The 16,593-nt window shown below is 50.7% G+C and overlaps 1 protein-coding gene across 1 annotated transcript in view; it reads right to left on the bottom strand.

Moving 5' to 3' along the window:
* The window catches only part of NBAS (NBAS subunit of NRZ tethering complex), a 197,573-nt gene that overhangs the window by 4,064 nt on the left and 176,916 nt on the right, over positions 1–16,593 (bottom strand). The window contains exons 48-50 of the mRNA XM_028140372.2: positions 14,276–14,471; positions 5,663–5,802; positions 2,265–2,409 (exon numbers count right to left, since the gene is read on the bottom strand). Coding sequence (XP_027996173.2) covers positions 2,265–2,409; positions 5,663–5,802; positions 14,276–14,471 — 481 coding nt within the window. The remainder of the gene's footprint in view (positions 1–2,264; positions 2,410–5,662; positions 5,803–14,275; positions 14,472–16,593) is intronic.

Genomic DNA, 16,593 nt, shown 5'->3' on the forward strand with positions numbered 1-16,593 from the left:
GGACACTGCACACCTGTCTGAGCCCCCGATCTCCCTCCACGGCATCGCTTTCAATGGCTGCACAGTGTCCCACCGGGTGGCGGGACTGTCACTCACTTTCCTGAATTCTCAGAGCCCTCGTTTCCTCATAAGGACAATGGAGGTAATGTGTCTGCTTTGCTGTGTGTGTGTGTGTGTGTGTGTGTGTGTGTGTGTGTGTGTTATGTGTGTGTGTGTGTGTGTGAGAGAATGGGTGTTAATAATAACATACAACGCTCAGCATATACTAGATGCTTAACAAGCAATAAAAAGTATTGTCCATTTTAATACTATCAAATATCTAGTATCATCCACGGCAACAAAGGAAATCAGCAAGTTAAATGTTTAAACACCTGTTTAAACCCTAATGTCAAGGTGAACTGGAAACCTGATACTTAAGATGTTTCATCTTCATGAAAACTCAAAAGGCATTTGGGACTCCGCAGAGGGACCTGTATCCTCAGCTCTTTCTCCCGCCGGCCGGCCTGCCTCGGAGAGAGGCCTTCATAGAAGGCAACCAATGCACCTCCTCTCCACAGAAGGACAGAAGAGAGAAGGACTCAGCCAGCCCCGCCCCGCTGCGTTAGGCTGCCGCGTCCTGACTTCAGCTGCACGTGGTCAAGTTCCCAAGACATTTCCATCTGCAATAATAATGCTCCTTCCTTTGTAACAGTTGTAATTCACATCTGAGCACATTTAGTGATCAATAAAAACAGCACATAACATTTGCACGGTTCCTTTAACCTTGGCATCCTGAAAAAACCCGTAACTGTACCCCATTGTAAGATAGGAACTGAGGCAGCATGGGAAAATGAAGGCAAGTCACAGTGGCAACAAAACTCCTCGGATAATAATTACTTTTCATCTCATCAAATTGGAGGAGAGAAGTGATAATGACCTACTTACAAAAGGGGTTCAATCCAGTGCCTTTCTCCTCCCCCGGGGGGGGGGGATTGTGGATTTGGGGGAGGCAGGGAGTCAGGTGCTCTGGGTGAGGCAGTGAACAGCAGCCTCTGCTCACTCCTCACAGTAGAGAAACAGGGTCCCAAACAAGGTTTCCCCAACCTTGAAGCAGCAGCACTGACTGCAGGCACGCGGGCATCTGGTCCTGATCCAGCCGCACCTGACCTCAGCTCATGTTACGGCAAAGGTGAGCCCCGTGTTATTTACACCGTGCCTGCCCGGGGCGCGGGGGGGTAATAAACTGTGTGGAGACCCCACTCTGTGCCGTGTGTGGACTCCTGCCACGGTGACACAGCCGTGGTCCCACCTCTGGGTGCTCACTATAGCAGGGCCGGTCACAGGTAAGCAAGTAGCCGACACCACCAATCACACCACGGGAGCAAAGGGAGTTAGTGTTGGTGCTTTAAATACTGCACAGGAGAATTCTGTCATTCTGCTGGTTGACAGACTTCTTTAAATAAATATTTTAAAATCCAATCAAAAAACACTTAGCCAGTCCCTCATTCTGTAAACAATTCATTAAATGTGCATTCAGAATGGGAATCTTTTCCTTGAGTGATTACAATGAAGATTCAGACAACTCTATTTACAATTTTATTTTCAAGTTTATCTCCTATGTGGTAGCAACTCAAAAACCAATTAATCAATTTAGTGCCATTGTCCAGATGCTACTGAACACACGCAGCCTGCTCAGACTACACACTGCCGAGGTCGGATCCACTGCGGAGAGCTGTAATTAACATGTGCTTATTTTAGAAAGTTCAGATACACATACGTCTACATATGACACAAAAACCTCTGTGACAGCCACACCACGGGGTCAAATAGAGAACCAAGGTCAAATGGAGGCGGCTGCGTGTTTCAGCGTGTTTACAGAGAATAAACACGGAGGTTTGCAATCTCATCACAATGCTGTGAAAAATATGGAAAAATCAGGGCGGCTGAGGCTCATCACCGCGCTCCAGCCGGCCTGCTCCGGACACAGCACCATGCGAGCTGCCATGACGCCTTGGAACGTACATGTGAGTGAGACACACAGGGCCCAGAGGGACCGGAAGCAGGCTCTGCCCTGGGGCTGTGAAAGGAAGGCTGTGCCGGAGCCCGAGCAGGGAGGAAGGCCTCCAGCATCCTCTCAGCCCTGCGTGTCCTCATGTGACCTGCTACTCCCGGGGCCCTTGACCTTCCGACGCCCTGAGCTCCTGTCCCTCCCTCCCGAGCAGCAGCGGACACCGCCCACAGCAGAGTGCGGAGAAGAGGCAGGTGCCCGCGGGAGAGCCACTCACCTGGGCCGGGAGCATCTGCCTGGTGTTGTACAAGGAGCGGCACATCTTCAGAACCTCCTCGCCCAGGGCCTCGCCGTTCTCCGACGGACACCGGGTCAGCATCGCCGCAGCCAGCCTCACCCAAGGGTTATCCGTGACGCTGGCTCTGAGGGCGGAAAGGCAAGGCCCTGGAAATGACTCAGCTGCGACAACTGTGAGAAGCAAGTTTCAAATACGAAAAAAATCCCACTTTCCAAGTGGAATGCTTGTGACGAACGGCACTCGGGACCGAGGGCTCGCCCTTCAGGCTGTCCTTCAGGGGAACATCTCACGGAGGAGGCGCTCACGGTGGCATCGCCGGCCCCCAGCACCCGGGCAGTGCAGGCGCTGAAGGGCCCCGGCTGCCCCGAAGCCCCGGCCGCTGGGCTCAGGCTGGCTCCCTGGCTTACTGCCTGGTGGACTTGGAGAAGTGACTTTAACGCCCCGAGCCTGGGTGGATGGTTCTGGGGACCTCTCTGGGCCTCGGTTTTCCCAATTTAGTGTCTGCCCTTGACGTAGGGCTTTGTTTAATGAAGGATCATTTGCAATCGTGAAGTGTCGCTCATAATAGCAGGCCCATGGAACTATTCACTACCCAAACCGGCTTTTCTTAGTCATATGATCATGACTATGATCAGGACTGACCCTGGGGTCGGGCAGGACTAATGACAGGAGGGCAGGGCACAGCAGAGATCAGCGTGGGGCACAGACTGGGGAAGCCACACACAAGCCTCAGGGAGATCCCGCTTGGAGCTCCACATAGTTCTCTTATTCTAGACAGAAACACACACACAGTTTGCCCTTTGTTCCCCTTCTCTGGCCGCCACACCCCGCGCTGCATAAACACACCACGACTTACAGGTCAAGGGACACGGCCCAGGAGCAGGGCACCGATTTCACTTACAACCCTGAGAATGAACTTCACTGTGGAGTGTCTGGTCTCGTCAGCACAGCTCTGGATTCTAGACACGGAGCACCTAAAGGGGGCCCTCTCCTAGACAGGATTTTACTCCTTGCCCCTGAGAAAAACGTCAAGTGCAAGGACAACAAGGAGATACACACGAGCAGCCTCTGTCTCAGCTCAAACTCAGCTCTGTGTCTCGGGGACCACTGCTCGCGTCAGAGCACACACAAGGCCCTGGAGTGTGTGGCTGACGGGAGTCTCCCTACACGCACGGACCAGCCCCCGCTTCCTCTCTGAGTCTGAACCGGGGCCCTGGGTTTGCCCACCAGGCTGCCCGCTGCAGAAGGGCACGCCCCGCGGGGCAACGCGGCTTCCTGACAATAATGGCCAAGACGCTCTTCCATCAGCGTGAAGCACTGAGCCACTGAATTTTCCCCAAGTGCAAGTCTCTTACGCTTCCCATGCAGCCTCCTGCCGGGGACCCACACTGCACATCTGCAGGTGGAACCACTGAATTAGCAGCCAGATGGATCGGATCTCGCACTTTCCTGAGTTTTTAATTCGATTGAGTTGACTGGCAACATCGATCACTGTCACACCCCTCCCTCCTCGCCTCCCCTCTCCCCCCACCCTCTTTGTTCTGGTTCTGGTGGAAGTGCTGAGGTCACACTCGGATGGCCTGGAAGAAAGCGCTTTGAGAGCCTGTCTGTAAAGGACAGTGGCTGGGCGGAGGGTGAGCAGATGGACAATGAGTTCTAACGGAGGATGCAGAACACAGGTCAGCAATGTACCCATTTCCTTCCATGTTCGACTACAAAAAATACACCTTTAAAAATTAAGATATTTTTGTCTACGAATACATTAGATGTTTTACACGCAGTAAATGTTTTAAGTGAAGCTGCTTTGTGTCTGTGGGTGAGCGAGGGACTGGAAATGGTCCCGTTCTAAAGCGAGAGGAACAGTGACACAGGTCACTAACCTACCAGAGGTGTCACGCTCTGAGCTGAGAAGACTGACTGGGAGAGCCCTTTGAAGGGCTGAAGCAATCTACACTCCACACTGGTTTTCTGAAACAGAAAAGCTGGCTGACAATCGGATTCGTGGTCCCACGTCTACTTCCCATCCTCACCAGCTGGGACTTGGCCAGAAACGGACGCCCGGCCCCAGCAGAGACCTGGACTCAGCAAGCCCAGCCCGGCCCGTTTCCCACAAGCACCAGGCCCGGAGGCGGCTGCGCCCGGACGGCTGGGGACCAGATGGAAACGCTGGCCCGGCGCGGCCAGGAGGAAGACGGAGGTGTTCTGATGAGAGCCCGGCCCGGCGCGGCCAGGAGGAAGACGGAGGTGTTCTGATGAGAGCCCGGCCCAGCCTCACACAGCAGGTGCGACCCGTGCTCGAAAGCTCCACACCGCGTGCCGTCCCAAGGCGCACGGCAGAGGCGGAGAAAGGCCGTTCCCACGGGACGTAAGGACAGCCGGGAACAGTCGGTAATACTCCAACTAGGCGGATGGGGCCGGGTGGGGCTGGGAATATCGGGGCGACCACTTTGTAAAGTATACGACTGTCTAACCCTAACCACTGTGCTCTGCACCTGAACTAATGCAGAACAATGCTGAATGTCAACTGTAATTGAAAACCACAAGACAACACCCCTTCAGAAATTCTCACCGCCCCCTGGGTTAGAGAGCCTTTTCCAGGTGTTCTTTGGGGCCCTACATGCGCACAGAATGGCTGTTCAGGAGAACCCGCTTCACGGCTGCGGGTGCAGATGCGGCGCCTGGGGCCTTGCACCTGTGCGCGTGGGAGCACAGGCGAGTCCCGGGCGGGCGGGCGGGCGGCGGGAACAGAGGCCCACGCGCTCCGTGTTTTGCCGGAGGAGCAGCCGGTCATGACAGACAGCATATGTGCGCGGAGGAAACTGGCCACACCTCCCACGGGATTCCGTGGCTGCGGCACAAGTGCGGGGCGGCCGCTCCAGGCAGCCACGAGGGCGGCGGCCAGCCCAGCATGACGCGCTGGAAACCGCAGGGCCGTGAAGGTGGCCGGTGGCTGGGAGAGCTCCGCCTGCCACACAGCAACCACGGGACGCCTGACGTCACAGAACTTAACTTCTGAGCTTCAACTTCCGCATCTACAAAACGAGCGCCCATCACCTTGGCGTGAGGGCTGTGTGACGGATAACGTGCAAACTGCACATCACATGTGTGACCTCAGCGAACGGGAATGACCCGCTTACTCCACACGAATTCTCATGAGCAGCGGAAGCCACGCCAACAGTCAAAGATTTCCTGGTGAAAAGAGAACAACTGCAACAAAACGACTTTGCTGACATCATAAACCAGACGCTATCGTCAAGTGCTGTAAAATATTGGGGTTTAGGGGCAAGATGGATCTTATCCGGCTTTCACAGGCTCCTCTGAAGGCACTGGGTCTCTGAGACGGAAGGAACGGAGGCGCCTCAGTGGGGACCACTTACGCGCTGCCGGGGCTCCCGGGCGGCCAGGCCTGCAAGAGCAGCGCCAGGTGCTGGAACTCGGCCGCGCTGCCGCTGGACTCCAGCAGCTCCGCGAACAGGGCGCTGCGGCTCTCCTCGCTGTCCACGTCGGCCACGGCCACCTGGAGGTCGAAACACATGCTTCAAACTGGTGGCACAGGCCGAGGAATCGGTTTCTAGGAGAATCCAAATCTGGTGATTCTGACTCAACACTCTCTTGAAAATGTTTACAATTCAACAACATCCTACCTCCCATCTCCACCAAAAGCCTTCAAAAGGCCGACGCCTTTCCAACCTCAAACCTTGCAGTTAAAAGTTGTTTAGAACAAGTCACAGGGTGGGTTTTAACGCTCTTTACCAAAATCAATGCAAACAAGGAGATTTCCACTGGACTGGCTTATCGGCATCTCATCTATGTTACGTTAAAATACTGAATTGTTTTACGAGTTTACTCAAAATCAGCCTGTTGTTTTTACTTTAAATTAGCCTTCATGCATTTCTACTCTGCGTTTCTGCATTATTACTGCTAAGGGCTCATGTTGTCCCCAAAATGTCCCTGATTTGAAATGAAAGATTTTACTAAAGTGCAGTTGTCACATGTTTTTGCGACAAACCAAAATAAAGTAAAACACCCTTTACTCCCATCTCCATTTCTAACGTAAAAGAAGTCTCGGCCATAAAAAGAATGCGCGTGGTTCCTCTCATTGAAGAGCGGGTGACATTTCTCTCCCACGGAGGCAGCCCTAAAACAAATCGCAGCCCCCACAGCTCCGTGGGCGAAAATGTTTGCCAGGCCCAGCCAGCAGGCCGTTTTCAACATGAAAGAGGCCCCAAAGCTGTCCTCTCGTTCCCTAGCCTCTCCTGACAGAGGGTGTCTGGGACTGGGTAACCAAGACGCACATAAAAGAGAACGGACGGTTACCTGCACGTTTGCTAAATTGTCTGCATTAATGCGTGTTTCCAAGATCCAATTCACTGGTCCTTCTGGCTCTGACCCCCAGAAGCCATGTGGAGAGGCTGTACCACGGACTCTGCACTTCCACGGGAGCTGGTAAGTGCTACGAAATCACCGGTGACGCTATGGGAGGTGCTGCTCCCAGGGGCCAGCCGGGTCCTTCAGAGCCTGCCCCCCAGCCCCATGCCACTCTCCGTGGAACAGGCACTCGGAGCATCTGACTGTTGTTGAAATAACTTTATATCCCGGTACGTCAGCGGACCCTCACAGGAGTTCTGTGGAGAACAGCACAGCACTATTCGCCTCACTTTACAGACGAGAAAACAGGCCTGTCAGCCCCAGCACGTGGCTAGCAGGAGGCAGCAGGTCAGGATGTTCTGAATCGAGAGGACTCAGTGAGCTAAACACGCTTCGAATGTTTGTGGTTGTTGTTAATCCTCATCCAGAGGATATTTTTCTATTAATTTTTTAGAGGGAGTGGAAGGGAGGGAGGGAGAGGTGGGGAGAGAGAGAGAGAGGGGAGAGAGAAGCATTGATGTGAGAGAGACACATCGATTGGTTGCCTCCCACCCAAGGCCTGACCAGGGCTGGGGATCGATCCTGCAACTCTTTAGTGTGCAGGTGGATACCCTAACCACTGCTCAGGCCAGGGCAAGCTTTAAATTATTTAAATTGGTGGTCTAACTGCAAGTTTTGCAACCGTTTGTTACCTGCTTACAAAGAAACGTGTGTGTTTATCTCAAACTCAAGCCATCCATCTGTTGTCACCAGACCTCAGCACCTTCAGTGGGCCCCAGCCTCGGCCCCTCAGCTGCTCTGCATCATCACACACACACTTCTGCCTCTGGGGCTCGGCTCCGCTTCCCCTGCCCCCACATTCTGTCTCCAGGTAGCGGTGGGCTGTAAGGCTCACCCCTCACTTCCTTCAGATTTCTCCAGCGTCACCTTATCACTGCATAACTGCCCCCCGAAAGCGCATCCCCCCTTATCTCTCTCCCTCACCTGCTTCATTTCCTTCTTAGCATTTAAAAGTGCGAGACGCGTGAGATATTTGCTTACCCCCTTTCTCCTTCATCAGAAGGGAAGCTCCTTCAAAACGGAGGCTTTTACTTGTTCACTGGTTTATCCCACTTAAACTAATGCTTGACAGAGTGGATGAACTAATGAATGGGTATACAAATGAATGAATGGAAATCATCATTTATAAAATGTTTTAGCATAGAATATCAAATATTCATAGAGTTGCCATAAGTTTTGGCTGTTCTATTATTAATTATTATTATTATTATTTATTATTATTATTAAAGATGGACATAAGATTTAAAAAGGAGATGCCACCAAGGAGGAATCGCTGATCGACCCGGAGGTGGCATGCTCCTTGACTCTGTCTCGACCACGGGTGCCTCGCTGAGCCCTGTGCATTCAGCCACGCCCCTCTCCTTGGGTCTCACTTTCCATATCTGAAAAGTGAGCCCCCAAGTCCCTGAGGTCTCAGGTGTGAAGCGCCCACAGGTCTGAGGCTGGAAGAAGGGCTGGGATGGCTGCGCTTTGCTTTCTGAGTGATAACCTAAGTTTTTACAGAGTTTACTTGTAGAAAACGTGCTGTGCGTAGAAAATACTTTGAAACAACTGAAGGCTGTGTCTGTGCTATTCCTAGCGGTGCCGCTACTCCAGTTCCTACAATTAGCTGCAGGATGATTAAGAATAATACGTTTCTCCTTTACATGACACACAGAGTATAACGGGTTATTTGCTACAGACCATAAAGAGGAAGAGAGTAGGAACAAGTGATTCATGTTTTCAATATCGTTTAGATTTCTTTCTTTTCAGAAAGTGAAAACAGCCTGTAAATTCTAAGTACATTCACTGTCATAAGGAAAGAAAAGAGAAAAGAAACTATAAATTAAACCTTCATATCTTTGTTTTTATATTAGTGTGCAAATAACAGTTTCCACTTAAAAAATGTTAGGTAATAAATTCCTTTGTATAACACATTTCTAATGTATACACAGACTTTTTAAAGTTATTATTTTTTTAATGTATCTCTATTGTTGACAATATTACATAAGTCCTCCTTCTTTTCCCATTGACCCCTCCTCCCCACTTCCATCCTCTCCCCAGGCCCTCACCACACTACTGTCTGTGTCCATGAGTTATGCATATATGTATGCATGTAAGTTCTTTTGTTAATCTCCCCCCTTCCCCGCCTTCTACCCTCACCTTCCTTCTGAGACTTTCCAGTCTATTCCATGTTTCTCTGTCCCTGGATCTATTTTGTTCACCAGTTTATTCTGTTCATCATTAGATTCCACATATGAGTGAGATCAGGTGATACTTGTCTTTCTCTGACTGGCGTATTTCGCTTAGCATAATACTCTCCAGGTCCCTCCATGCTGTCTCAAAGGGTAAGAGATCCTTCGTTTTTACAGCTGCATAGTATTCCATGGGTACACAGACTTTTTAAGAGTATGTATTTCTCAGGAAACATTTTCTTCTGGATGCTCACTAATCATTTCAATTACTAGATCACTGATGCAGATTTTCAAAATACAAATGTCACAATTATAGTAACTTACACAATCACATTTACTACAACCATATAGCAGTGACTTATGAGTTATTTTCACATATATTACATATATTCACTTATAATTTATTTTAGCACTTATAATAAATTCTATTTATTAACTAGTCATTTTCAATATTTTTCTTGGGTTTTCAAAAATTAGAATTATATTGTCTACATGTAATAATAATTGAGATTTTTTAAAATATCATAGCTCCTCTTTCTGTTTCCTGTCTTACATAGACTAGGGCCTCCGGAATAATGCTAAACACATAGTAATATTGGAAATTTTTGTTCTTAATTTTAATGAAAGTGCCTCCAAATTTTCAGTTTTGAAAAAGTCAGCTATAATTAAATCCTAGTGGTCAGCAGAGAACACACAGCATAGCAAATGATCAATATAGATTTCCTGCATAAATACTTATAATAAAAATAATGATGTTATCTACTTTCTTTCTAGAAGATGGTTCTGGCCCAATATGTTTTCATATCACAACCAGCAATGTTGCTCATTGATAGTTAAAAAATACTAAGCAACCTTAAGTTTAAGAAAATCACCCTGTCATAAATCTGACAAATTATCTGGAAAAAAACAATAGGGAAAAAAGTATGGGTCAGAGATCGTGGAAGTTAAAGCAAAAGGGTCTGAGGGTTACAGAGTTGTGAGGCCTGCCGTGGCGGGAATGCCGGGGACGTAAACTCCCTGAGACACCTGGAGGCCAGGCGCCTGGCGGAGCACCAACGCGCACCCAGGAAAGACGCGGCCTCTCTTTCCAGTCCATGGCATGTGCCCACACAGCCTCAGTGTGAAATGACCACACAGCCTCAGTGTGAAATGACCACAGAACATACTCTAACACAGAGGAAAACTGCCTGCAGGCGGCTAGCAAATGAAATGATAAAGGGCAATTGCATTAAACATGCAGCTTGAAAAAGAACGCCGATCAAGTGCAAATACATGTTTACTTGGAAGACATGACTGGATCTTCCTGCAGCTTCACTCCCTCTTCTGTAAGAGGAAGATGGCATGTATGTCTATGACGGTAGTGAATATTACATTAGAAAATGTGAAAGGGAGCCAGCAAACAGACGCACCGGGAGGCACACATGAATAACAGATGTTATTTATATTATCAACTACTAATATGCTGGATGTAAAGACACAGAAAGCCGATGTGTGCTATGTCTTCTTCTAATAAGGATCACAGTCTATAGATAGGACAGAGGGGGGTAAGGAAATATAGCTGCTTCAGGATAAAGAATCATGGGTTAATTTTTTAGTGAAAATTAAATTGAGAGAAATTGCTAATCTTTTCTGTACTTTGCTTTATTCTGTCCTTTTCCCCAGTGAAAAGAAAGGAACACACGCCTCTCTAGTACCTCTGTTCCTTCCCCAGCACGCTGGGGGGAAATGCCCAATCTTTACAGGCATTGTATAGATTCCAGACCGACAGCACGAACAACACACCACAGGATAAAGGGCGAGATTCAAAGGTGACTCAAACGTATCTTTCCCCCTTTTGCCTCCCAAGCAGTGTTTCTCTCACTGGATGAGGTGACTTCAGCCCTGGCTGCAAGCCCATTTGTCAGGCGGCTGCGGCCTCCTCATCTCACACAGTCACCGCCCTGGAAAAAGTGGCCCCGTCACCTCCTCGCAGATGAGGAAGCTTTCACCTCAGATCCCTCTGTGGCTGGAAGTGAGCAGGCCCATCTCCATCTGAGGCACCTCCTCCCCTGAAATCTGTGTCTCTATGGGCGCTGACAGTAGCTCATGTCATCTTCAGATGTCTGTGCATACGAAACAGATGCTAGTGCACATGAGAGCACCTTATGAGTAGAATGCAGTTGGCACCACGGGCAGGATTACCATTGATGTAGGGTACTAATCTCCACACGCCCTCCTCCAGAGGAGCGGCGGCCTGGCGGCTGCTTCCAAGGCACCGTGATGACACCTGACTCCACGCCGCAGTGCAGTGTGGGCAATTCCCTTCATGAACTCAGCCCAGCAAGACTGAGCTGCCTCTGTACGGAGGCTTCAAAACACAAACTGATGCCCAACTCCACAGACATGAAGGGCGGCAGAGCGGACTTCTGGGCGCCGGACTCCTGTTGCACGGTGCCAGGAGCCAGCGCCGCGCCGCCTGCCGAGTCCGCTGGATCGGGACCCGACCAAAGCCTCTGGCGAAGGGGGCCCGGCTTCAGGAAACCAGACGGTGCCCAGCTGCCGGCTTGGTCACGAGCGGCTACACCGCCCCACCGAGGCAGCAGTATTTAGAGCAGCATTCAGACACACCAGTACTCCGTAAACAGTGTTATTACTCTTTGGTATAGTAATCAATTGTCATGATTGGACGAGAAAATAGAGAACATATATTATCCTCATGTCCATTTCTGAATACTTACGGGTTTGATTAAATAGAAAATTGTGGAAATGGAGCTAAAGTTTAACCCTTTGCACTCGCTTGCTTTTTTCTCGATTCCTTTATTCTACTCGGGATTTAATTTTTTAAATACCCTAGATTTTACAAAGTGCGGCAGTAGAATAAAAAACTGGAGTTTCTTTTCATACAAACTTACTTATTTGGATTTTTTTATATTTCAAATTATTGATACATTCAAAGAGTAATTTTAATCTCGACATCCGAGTGCAAAAGTTTAACTATGGAAAGAAGGGTAGCGATTTCTGACCGATTTCCCATTTCTCTGCGGAGAAGAAAGGAGCGATGCAGGCACCGGGGAGGGTGCGGTGCAGGCCGGGACCAGGCGCCGGGAGCAGGGGCCTCCGGGCCTCTCACTCACAGGCCGTGAACCCTCAGAGGCCGGGCGACTCCTCCAACACAGACAGGGGGACCCCTGGCCCCCGGCAGGCTGCTCCCGAGAGTCACTGCGGGGACCTGCACTCGGCACACATTCCACGGTCCCTCTGCTCCCGGCGAAGCCAGTGATGAGGGCAGGTCCTTCAAGGGCAGAAGCCGTTACTCAGAGAGAGAGAGGCTCAAGGCCTTCAAGTACCTGAAGGGCCCGGGAACACTGCCGCTCGCCCTCTCCCTGAACCATCTCAGGCAGCGCGGCACGGAGCGCTGGTCTAGCATCCGGACCTCCTGCTCACACCCGCACACACCTGCCTGTGACCTGTTTGCTTCCACATGAGAAGCAACGAGCTGTCCAGAAATCTCTCGGTAAATTATGGCGAATTAACACAGAACAGAGTCAGTCTGCAAGCCCCCAGCCGCTCGATGCGAAGCCCCTCCCGTATCCAGGCAATCACCCCGCTGGTGGGTGAGGGGAGGCAGCGCGGTCTGACCGGCATCGTCCCCGCTGAACACGGCCCTGAGCGCCAGCCGTCCTGACGCTGCCCCTTTAAGGGTGACCTGCACACGTTTGCTATTCATTCAGTCAACAAATATTTAATGAGCGTCTTTACGATCCCTGTTCTCAGGAAATTTATTTTCTCCTGGAAGAAGACAGACACCAAATAATGAACAGCGAGAGGGACACAAGGGTAGGCAGGAAGAACTTAGCAGAGAGTGATTAGAAGAGAGTTAAAGTGATCATAAAACAGACCGTGACTGGGTCACTAATTCAGGGTGTAGTCATTTTAGAACTGGTGACAGTTAAGCTAAAGTCTGAGGAAGGAACTTTTCCTTCCTGGATATCCATCTCCTTTTCTTGTTTAAATCCTCACGGGAGGATATTTTTCCCAATGCTTTCTTTTTTTAGAGAGAGCGTGAAAGAGGGGCAGGAGGGGTAAGGGGGTGAGGGAGGAAGAGAGCGACAGAGAGAGAAACATTGATGGGAGAGAGAAACATCAACTGGCTGCCTCCTGCGCGTGCCCCAACCTGGGCCAGGAAAACCCTAAGCCACAGGTTCCTTTTTAGGTAAAAACACAGGAAAATATACTGAGGTGACAGGGTATGGAAGTTTTTTAAGGAAAAGTCAGCATTTTGGCCCACATTTTTCATGCACCAGTTAACTAGAAAATTACAAAACCTGAAAAACTCAGATAAATTGCACCCAGGAGATTAACACACTAAATGCACCCCGCCCCCTCCTCTACCAGTCCCGCCCACACCCCAAGCTGGGGCACATTTCCGGAACAGAGATGAAGGCCTCTCAAGCTGTTGAAAGTGAGGGCCTCTGAATTTTTAATTCTGTTAACTCATCATTAGAAAACTAGAAGTGCCGTCTGTCTGAGACCATGGCAGCAGGCTGCACACACTCGGTGTGAATTTTGCAGGAGCTGGCCCGTTTCCCGGCCACACACGGATTTGTGGGGCCACTACTCTGGGCACCTCAGGGACCATTAAAGATTAAGTCCCTCTCTGATGGTTGCAATGTTGGCCGGAGGATCCCTGGCCACAGAAAAGGCAGCAGCACCTCATTTTCTGGTCCCCGAACGTGGCAAGATCGTCATCTATCCTTATTTTCACTCTGAGAACCCATCGCCCTCCTCATGTTCCCGCTGAGCATGCAGAGGGGCAGGCGGACATGAGACCTGAGCACCCGGGAGGCCGACACTGTGGGGTCTCGGGGGTCTGGAATGGAAGATGAAGACACTGAGTGTGTGGGGAGAAGTGACAGGCGCGGAGCCACGCCTCCCCAGCTCCTCTAGTGCCCAAAAAGGTCAGGGACGGCTCCAGAGGGAAGATGAGCGAGGGAGTGGAAGGAAGGATGGTGTGACACTAAGATCTCGTGCGGTCACTACGCTGCTTCCGTCCAGGGACAGGAGAGAGGAGAGGGCCCGAGTCCCTGGGCGGGGCAGGAAGAAGTGAACCGGCTCAGCTGCCACTGCATCTCCCCGGGCAGGGGTGCCCCCATCATAACCATCACTGGGGAGGCCCTGACTGCATCTCACTAAGAGAAACACGGCCCGTGCGTGTGAGCGCGAAGCCGGCGACCCTGCACAGGCAGCCGGCCGTCTGGGAAAAGGCCAGGACTCTGCACAAGGTCACCCCGGGCAGCCAGACGGAGGCGCACCGGAGTCAGGCTGGCTGCGTACCCGGAGGCAGTGTCAGTGAGCACCGAAGACCGCCGACTGTGACCGGGGAGACACCCAGCAGCGCCCGCTCCTCACCTGCCGCTGGGGCCACGTGGCCTTGAGGATGGCCTCGGTCCGGAAGAACACCAGCAGCCTGCCGTCCGCCTCGCTCAGGTCGAAGGACTGGCCCAGCACCTGCAGCGCGTGCACGCGGGGCCGCACGGGCCGCGAGTCATCGGCACAGAAAGGCCGCAGCCACTCCAGCAGGTCCTCGGGGGACACCAGCGCCTCCCTGCGGGGCAAGGTCAAGGGTCAGACGGGCGCGCCCAGTCCTTCCCTCTCCAGTAACAAACGTGGCGACTGACCTAAACACTGGTTTCTTGGGTGACGGTGTTTCTTACCTTGAGAGCGAAAGGTTAGGCTTTCAATGGCTTACAGCAAACCACGTTAGCTACTTAGAAACTATGCACATAAATGTGATTTTTAAACGGTATCATATTAAATTGCGTTACCTAAAGCTGATAAGATGACCAGTAATCAATATGTCTGTTTCTTATGCAAAGTTTAGTAAGTAGTATGCTTATTTCAATGAACGATAATCATAGTGTCAGGCATCACTCCAGGAATTTTATATAAACTATTACTATTGGCAATAACTATGCAAGGCCAGTATGATGCATTCCATTTTATTTTATTTTCCCCACTTTTACTAATACATAGCTGACGTGTAATGTATCATTTTAACATAATGATTTGATATTTGTATATATTGCAAAATGATCACCATGATAAATTTAGCTAAATCCACATAACCTGACATAGTTACAATTTTTTTTCTTTTTTTTAAATTTATCATTGAAAGTATTACAGGTGTCCCTTTTCCTGCCCCCACTGTGCTGAGGGTTAAAAGTTATGACTTGGTCTTTCTTCATCTCTCTTTTTTAAGCAAAAAAAAAAAAAAAAAAAAAATCTCTGAAGCTTTTTTGTGAGAAAGCCTTTGTAATTGAAATAAAAAGTAAGACCTTGCTCTCTATATCCATTCCCTAATGTCTTCCTCTTTGGAACCCGAAGCTTAAAAGCTAGTCCGTATGCAAGACCCACGGTGGATTCCTCTGTGTATCTGGCTGGAAACTCACTAAGAAAAACACCGCCCTCTAATCTCCTGTGACGTCCCCAGGGGGTGAGCCTGGGAGCCCAGCGGGAGGGGCTTAGCGCAGAGACTGAGAAGGCCCCTTTCATCCCCTGTCATGGAGGAGGCCAGGCCCGGGCAGCAGGACCTGGGAGTGGCGCTGACCGCCCTGGGGAGCCGCCAGTCAGCCCTGACTGACGGGCGTGTGGAAGGCAGGACGCCTCCTCTGGGAGGCGCTCGGTGCTTCCCGCAGGCAGCATCTCCCTGCTGTGCTCTGCTGAATCCGCAGCTCCGCACCTTCCTCAGCCTGGAGGACCTTCACCCGCTCCTCCTCTAACACTGATTCCCTAGACCAGGCCCCATGGCACCCTGGGGCGTCCTGCGCTGACTCCCCAGCAGCGTAAACCGCTCCCCGCGCCTCCCTTTCTGCGCAGCTCTCCCCTCGCTACAGCAGCGTCACCAGGGCCAGCGCAGGCTGGCTGCCCTGCAAGGCTCCCAGCTCCGAACTCCAAGCTCCTGGGGTGGGAGGTTAGTTCCTACCCATAGTCAGCTCCTTGTGACTTCCCAGAGCACAGCACCCAGTAAACACACAGAAAGCAAATAAATGTCTCAAGAAAGGCCTGAATCAGCCACCGCTGCAGGTTCCTGACCACCCACGAACAGCAGTCCAGAGAAGCTGTGCAAGGTCAAGTGCAAGGTCAAAGGCGGAAAAGCAGAGGCCCAGCTCACCGTGTCTCCCACATTCACCTACATGGCTCATCCTATACTCTTTCACCCAGACCTCGGGCATGGGGCAAGGTGTGGAAATATGCCATCGAGGCATCTGAGTGCCAAGTTATGACTGTGAGCCAGACTGGAGCCTGGTTCTAGTCCCAGGTCTGACCTGGGAAAAGTCAATTTCCCTCTCTGAGCTTCTAGCCTCACCTGAACATGGCAGCAACATACGCAGCCATCAAAAATAGTAATCATTAAATCTATTAGGATAAAGATGTTATAACAGCAAGCAAATACCATGAAATATGTGTGTTTATAAATCTTGATCAACATGATATAAAAACGCATCTGTACCTGAACAATACCGGCATAGAAGTTAATATGCAAACAAGAACTATATTACTGAATGGAACTGTTGGGAGTTTTCTCAAACACTTCATTATTATTAAACTAGAGGCCCGGTGCATGAATTCGTGCACGGGTGGGGTCCCTTGGCCTGGCTGGCGATCGGGGCCAATCGGGGCCGGCCGGCCAGGGGGAAGGACTGCGAGAGGCTGGCCAGCCACGGGAG

Source organism: Eptesicus fuscus, chromosome 16 (genome assembly GCF_027574615.1).
Source record: "Eptesicus fuscus isolate TK198812 chromosome 16, DD_ASM_mEF_20220401, whole genome shotgun sequence".
NCBI classification, from domain to species: Eukaryota; Metazoa; Chordata; class Mammalia; order Chiroptera; family Vespertilionidae; genus Eptesicus; species Eptesicus fuscus.